General features: G+C 40.8%; 1 protein-coding gene across 1 annotated transcript in view; it reads left to right on the top strand.

The window, feature by feature from the left end:
* Positions 1 to 7113, top strand: part of LOC142947947 (voltage-dependent calcium channel subunit alpha-2/delta-4-like) — a 62369-nt gene that overhangs the window by 8201 nt on the left and 47055 nt on the right. Inside the window, exons 3-7 of the mRNA XM_076089815.1 lie at positions 3911 to 4027; positions 4437 to 4496; positions 5023 to 5185; positions 5263 to 5394; positions 6431 to 6491. Of these exons, the coding sequence (XP_075945930.1) occupies positions 3911 to 4027; positions 4437 to 4496; positions 5023 to 5185; positions 5263 to 5394; positions 6431 to 6491 (533 nt within the window). The remainder of the gene's footprint in view (positions 1 to 3910; positions 4028 to 4436; positions 4497 to 5022; positions 5186 to 5262; positions 5395 to 6430; positions 6492 to 7113) is intronic.

Below are 7113 nucleotides of genomic sequence, written 5' to 3'. Positions count from 1 at the left end.
AATTCCAGTTGAGTTTTTGTCCAGTCAATTCTTTTCTTTTTGTCTTTGCTGATCAGATGAAACCATGAAACATTATGTAAAACCGGCAACTCACTGCCGGTGATGCTCAGAATATATGAAGAAGATGATATATAGAAATAGAGAATCTTCTCTCTGATGGTCTTGTTTACGGATGTAGGTCACACAGAGGATCAGGATTAAACTGAGACCGATTCAGAACCCAAAAAAAACCTCCTCGCAGTAACTTTTAAAAAGCGTTATTTGGTGGATTCTCCTTTAAATATTAAAGCAGGAGGATGATGATGTTTTGGGATTTAGAGTCGTCAGAGCGCTTCAGTTGATGTGACGTAATTCTCATATTTCACCGATAAAAGAAGAAGAAACTGAACCTCAAAACTGGTCCAAAGGCCACCAGACTGGTCTGAACTGCACAGAGAGGAATAGGAGCGTGTGTGTGTGTGTGTGTGTGTGTGTGTGTGTGTGTGTGTGTGTGTGTGTGTGTGTGTGTGTCCCCACACACACAGGGATCATGGTAATGCCCAGATTGAGGACCGAGCCCTCTTTACCGGCGTCAGGATTTGTGGCCTGTTCTGATTTTAGACATTCATCCATTTATCTGTCAGATTTAGACTCATCACAGGCAGCTGCAGTTCGTCTGCTTTTAGAGACGCACAAAAACAACCACAAACAACCGCAGGAGAGAAAGTAGATCCTAAAATAACTCATAATAATAGTCACATAGTTACAGCAGTGGTGGGCCGTCAGGGCCTGCAAGGCCTTCTCTGCTGGCCTAAACAATCACAAAGTTATATCTATTTTATAATTTAATCATTGTTCTTAAATACACTACATGTATTATAATTTATAAAAATATTTTCCCATTATCTTATTATCTTATCTCATTGCACAGCTACTGTCTTCCTCAGTTGCTCTGCTTCCAGTGCAGCTTGTTTTAAGTAGAGCTTTTATCCAATCAGATCTCACCTCTGTGTCTCTAGGTAAGAACAGAGGCCAGAGGCCTGCAGACTCACAAGTGAATCCATGTGCAGTTTAAGTGAATGGGGACGATATTGTTGATTGTCAGTGTTCAACCAATCAGATCTTTAGTTTGACATGTTGGGCGTATTCTTTGACGTGTCAGAGCTGCTAGCTGGCCTACAAGTACGTGATTGGTCAGTGGGCTAGCGTTGACATGTTGGGCGGTGACAATCCCAATATCTGCTGCCTCTGTCGAGCGGACATTTTCAGCCTCAAACACATTAATATTCAAGAAATACAACTGGGGAGGCTCGACTGTCTTCACTGGCGTCCATGAATGGAGAAGGACTTCTTACTGGAACTAAAACACACGGATGTACTGAACAACCGTGAGATTAAACTCTTTATTAACAAAGAAAGGAGGATGGACTTTGTCTTTAAATAGTGAACAGCAGCTCTGGTAATTTAAATGCGTTTGTTTTTACATCTGCAGTAGCTTTAATATGCTTGTTTATATACTATTATTGTACAACTTGTTTTTTAGAAGAAGACGTCTCTGGTGTCGACCTGTCACTCACTGTGTAGCCCCGCCCTAAAGCATCCCCTGCTTTATGGTCTGTGTGACTCTAAATGGACCATAATGTACTAAATGAACATCATGCTGTATTGAAGAAGACTTGAAACTAGAGATTGAGACCATAAACTCATGTTTACAATGTTTACTGAGGTAATAAATCAAGAGAGAAGTAGAGTCATTTTCTCATAGACTTCTATACAACCAGAGGAGTCGCCCCCTGGTGGACACTAGAGAGAATGCAGCTTCAACACATGAAGCTTTGACTTCACTCTTAAGAAGCGGAGGTTGCTGCCTGGTTGGATCCCAGCACCTAAAGTACTAAGCTGATCAAGAAATTAGGTTTTCAGAGCTTTTTAAGCTCACGTCCTAAACTGGGTAAATGTTGACCGAATGTAAACATGACCAGCTGGAAACATTAGCTTCTGTCTCACAGCCTCCTATCGACAACCAGCAGGTCACGTTTGCATGTTTTATAAAGTTTAAAAGTCCAAATCGACTCGCATGGAGTTCCAGGTCTTTGCGTGTGAATGGATGCAGATAAAGACGTGAGGTAACACTAAATGTTTGGCTCTGCACTCTGCATGCAATCGTGTCAGTAAGTGGGTTGCATGGACTAATTGGAATTAGCGAATGACTTAATGGGAGTGATTCAGAGTGTAAGTAACCAGAATGCCCCCCCACCCCCCCGCTCTGAGCCGGCTCATCCACCTTCCAGCTTCTTGATCCAGAGAAACTGACCTGATTACCTCTCTTTAAAACACAACAAAAATAAACACACACACAACTCCACATCCCAGCGGTCATCTTGAGAGTGATTCTCTCGATCAGAACTATCTGAGAGAAACAAACCGATCTGCCAGCAGCATCAGATCAGTGTCACTGTTTCACCGGTTTCAATTACTGTGTGGACACGAGCTGAAGGGAAGCAGATCAGATCCAGATCTCAGATAGATCCAACCCTCTGAACCACAAGCAGTGGTTCTGCTCCCGTCACATATAAAGTCCTGCTCCTCTATGAAACAGAACCATCATGACTAGAAGTAGAGAGAACTAGAACAAGTCTTTAGTGCAGAATAACACAGTTATGATGACAGAAATCATAACAAAGAAGAAAAACACAAGTTGGATTTCTGTGAGTTTATTTTAGAAAAAATTGAAAATGCTTGAATCTATACATCCAACATGTCAAGTGTCCACAAGTGATACTAGTGGAGGCTCTACGTGTTATGAATAATACATTACTTTTACAGTCATTTTTACAGCCTCTACTTCAGCATCTCCTCTCTCCTCCTCTCTCCTCTCCTCTCCTCCTCTCTCCTCTCCTCCTCTCTCCTCTCCTCCTCTCTCCTCTCTCCTCTCCTCTCCTCCTCTCTCCTCTCCTCTCCTCCTCTCTCCTCTCCTCCTCCTCTCTCCTCTCCTCCTCTCTCCTCTCTCCTCCTCTCTCCTCTCTCCTCCTCTCTCCTCTCCTCTCCTCTCTGTGTTCACTTCCTGTAGTTCAGTCAGAGTGTCTCCTCCTTGTAGTCACATGACTGTTGGTCTCAGATGAATCAATCATGACTTCATAGTTTCACACTTTAATGTTTTTACACACTCAGGTTAAAGTGAACGCTTTATTAGAGGAGAGATTTATAATGAGAACATGTAGAATAAATGTTTAGATGAGGTGTCACCTTTTGAGGCTTCGTTTTGGTTGATTTTTCTGACGGAAGCGTTCGTCACACATGATGTGTTCAAAGACCGTCAGAAAGAGAAAAATCTGATGATAATGACGTTTTTACATGGTGTAGTTTCGGCGATGGTTTAAACAAAACATAGGTTCAGAGTGTTAAAGAACAACTTCATTTATACTTAAAAACAAGAGATATTACTTCATAACTTGTTGGCAGAATCATAATCTGAGACCCGTTGCTTAGTTTGATGAAGATGACACAAGCGTTGTTTGTATTATGGTATTTTATCAAAAGATCTTGGTTTTTAGAGCACAAACAGTTTAGTTTAGGTCTTCTGGGGAAAGAAGGTAGAAGTTCATATTTTCATAATTTATTGAAAAAGTTATTTAACATCAGCAGGTGTGAAAAGGTAATTGACTCCTTCGTTGAACCAATAAACCAAATTTAACCGTAAATTGGGTTCAATCACACTTGATTACTGCCAAACTGTTCAATCTAAGCATCACTTCAATAGAATTTCTCCAATAAGGATGCACTTTTTTTTCCACAACAATACAAGTACAAGTACTTATGTGAGTACTCGATAATACCATTACACTTGTTAAAGTGTGTGTGTGTGTGTGTGTGTGTGTGTGTGTGTGTGTGTGTGTGTGTGTGTGTGTGTGTGTGTGTGTGTGTGTCTCAGAAACTGAAGGACGTGGAGTCCATCATTAAGATCGTGGAGCTGAACGGAAACAACCTGGTGAAGGATTACTCGGATGAAATCGAGCGGATGTTGGGAAGCAAGATGAAGTCGGTGAAGGTGAGAACGAAGAGGATTCCTACATTTCCCAGAATGCAAATCGCCAGTGTGTTCTCAGCCCCTTTTGTGCTCAGTCCTTTCAAACTCCCATTTCTCTCAATTTTGTAAATCATTTAGTATTTATTATTAATTTAAAAAAAATCTCCTAATCCAATGTGAGATAACCCCGGTGACCTCACTATGACATCATCGGCGTAGTGGCCCTTTAAAATGACTGGGACTGACTCTGGGATTACTGGGATTGTGACTTCTTGTCCCAGTTAATAATGCAACACAAAAACACAAGGGTTTAACTGCTTTGGTCGCTCACATCTCTCTGTCTTATGTAACCTGTGATGATGATGATGATGATGATGATGATGAATTAGACATTACTTCATTTAAATTATTTTTCTGTTTCTTGTCTCAGAGGTTGGCGGAGTCGGCAGAGGACGCCGATCTGTACCACGACTACAACGCTTCGATGCAGGTCGGTTTCTCTTCACAACCAACCAGCCGTTCCTTTGTTTTTATTTCTTTTACTCACACACTCAAACCTGCAGAGATCTGACACCAAGCCAAGCTCAGATAATCCATCAACCCTTTAACTGGCCTAAGCGCTAACGCTAACACTAGCATGCTAACAGTTTGCAGCTCAACAGCCGGTCGAAGCTTTAAAGCTTCACCTGAGATTAGATCAAAGTCCCCCGATCCTGTGAGGAAACTGGGTTAACGCTGCAGCAGAGAAGCTACACACAAGACATATAAACATTTAGAAATATGCAAATATACTGAAGCACATGTAGGTAAAGACTTTTCAACAGCTATAATATATATATATATATATATATATATATATATATATATATATATATATATTGTATTATAGAGAGACACCTTGTGTCAAAGTCTTCCGATTTTTTAAGGTGTTTTATGGCAACGCTGCTCGGTGGAGAATAGACATGACCTCCGCTGCATCTTATTCTGAAAGGATTCTTCTTCCTGTCTCCCGTCAGTTCGATTACTACAACTCCATGCTGATCAACACGGCGGACGAGGACGGGAACAGCGTGGAGCTGGGCGGTGACTTCCCTCTGGAGGAGAACGAACACTTCAACAACCTGCGGGTGAACACGCTGCTCAGCGACATCCAGATCCCCACCAACGTCTACAACAAAGGTCAGAGGTCGTCCTTTACATCTGTCTAAAACAGCTCCTGTGAGGCTTAGCTTCTAACGACCGTCCTCTGTGTGCAGACCCCAACATCCTCAACGCCATCTACAACTCTGAGGCGTTAAACGACATCTTCATCGGCAACTTCCAGAAGGATCCGACGCTCACCTGGCAGTTCTTCGGCAGCTCCACGGGCTTCTTCAGGATTTACCCCGGTTAGTCTGAGCTTTAGTCTGAGCTTTAGTCTGAGCTTTAGTCTGAACTTTAGTCTGAACTTTAGTCTGAACTTTAGTCTGAACTTTAGTCTAACATTCAGTCTGAGCTTTAGTCTGAGCTTTAGTCTGAGCTTTAGTCTGAGCTTTAGTCTGAACTTTAGTCTAACATTCAGTCTGAGCTTTAGTCTGAGCTTTAGTCTGAGCTTTAGTCTGAGCTTTAGTCTGAGCTTTAGTCTAACATTTAGTCTGAGCTTTAGTCTGAGCTTTAGTCTGAGCTTTAGTCTGAGCTTTAGCCTGAGCTTTAGCCTGAGCTTTAGCCTGAACTTTAGTCTAACATTTAGTCTGAGCTTTAGTCTAACATTCAGTCTAACATTCAGTCTAACATTCAGTCTAACATTCAGTCTAACATTCAGTCTAACATTCAGTCTAACATTCAGTCTGAGCTTTAGTCTGAGCTTTAGTCTGAGCTTTAGTCTGAGCTTTAGTCTGAGCTTTAGTCTGAGCTTTAGTCTGAGCTTTAGTCTGAGCTTTAGTCTCAGCTTTAGTCTCAGCTTTAGTCTCAGCTTTATCTCCAACAGAGCTGGAGTTTTGGTGGTAAATGTCCAACTGAAATTTAATGACTTGTTTTTTCAAGGACTGTCAGAAAGAGAAAATCCAACAACAATGCCTGTTTTCACATGTTGTGGCTGTGATAAATGGTGTAATTTTGGCGATTAAAAAAATATATATCTATGAAAGGCTGAAGAAGTATTTATGTATTTCCGTCAACCTGCTCATGTTTCCTCGTCACTTGAAAACAACGAGTTCATGATTATAAATGATTACAAGATAATTAAGATGTGATTTAATTTGTTATGATCACGAGGAATCAAAATCAAACCTGACAGTTTATTTCTTATTAATATTTGTTGAAAGTTTCTGTTTGGTAGATTTTGCATCTCTGTGTCTCTCCAGGTAGACTGTAGGTATTAATATCATCAGTACTAGATAAATAGATGTATAATATACATCAATGTACTGACTCTGTGTCTCTCAGGTATTAAATGGACTCCAGACTCAAACGGTGTGGCAGCTTTTGACTGCAGGAACAGAAACTGGTGAGTTCAACAGCTTCTAGCTGCTGCTAACTAGCTAATGTTAGCATGCTAACACGCATTCTGAACATGGTTGACAATATATACCTGCTAATCATCTGCATGTAAGCATTGTGAGCATGTTAGCATCCAATGTTAGCCTTCAGTAAGGCTACACAATATGAGAAAAATATGCAATAATGCTATTGAATATTTGAGATTGATAACAATAATGATTTGATAGATTTACAGATATTAAGTGTGCAGCCTCACAGAGCTGCTAGCGTGACTGCAGACTTTGTTGTAGTTGGACCAACAAATAAACATAAAGATCAAACTTGACTTGAATGTTACTTTGTCTCTGAAGCTGGTGAAGATTTTCAGCTCAGACTTGGTTTTGTTAAAGGAACACATTGAACTCTCTTTGTTTGAAATATATTCACTACTTCTCTGTGAACACGGAGACAGATGGGATGCTAAGTTTAGTCCGTTATTAAAGGTGTGAACTTGCCAGCAGCCTGGAAACAGGAACATAAAGTCCAGAAACAAAGTAGCTGGAGGCAGCGAGATGATGAAGGTTTTACATTTTACTGCAATATAACATTTGTTCTTCTTTAAAAACACAGAGTTTGACATTCTCTGCTTC

The sequence above is a fragment of the Anarhichas minor genome, unplaced genomic scaffold (genome assembly GCF_050575085.1).
Source record: "Anarhichas minor isolate MPS153535 unplaced genomic scaffold, ASM5057508v1 ptg000011l, whole genome shotgun sequence".
NCBI classification, from domain to species: Eukaryota; Metazoa; Chordata; class Actinopteri; order Perciformes; family Anarhichadidae; genus Anarhichas; species Anarhichas minor.
Note: the sequence above shows the minus strand (reverse complement) of the source record. Positions and strands in the feature narration are given on the sequence as shown.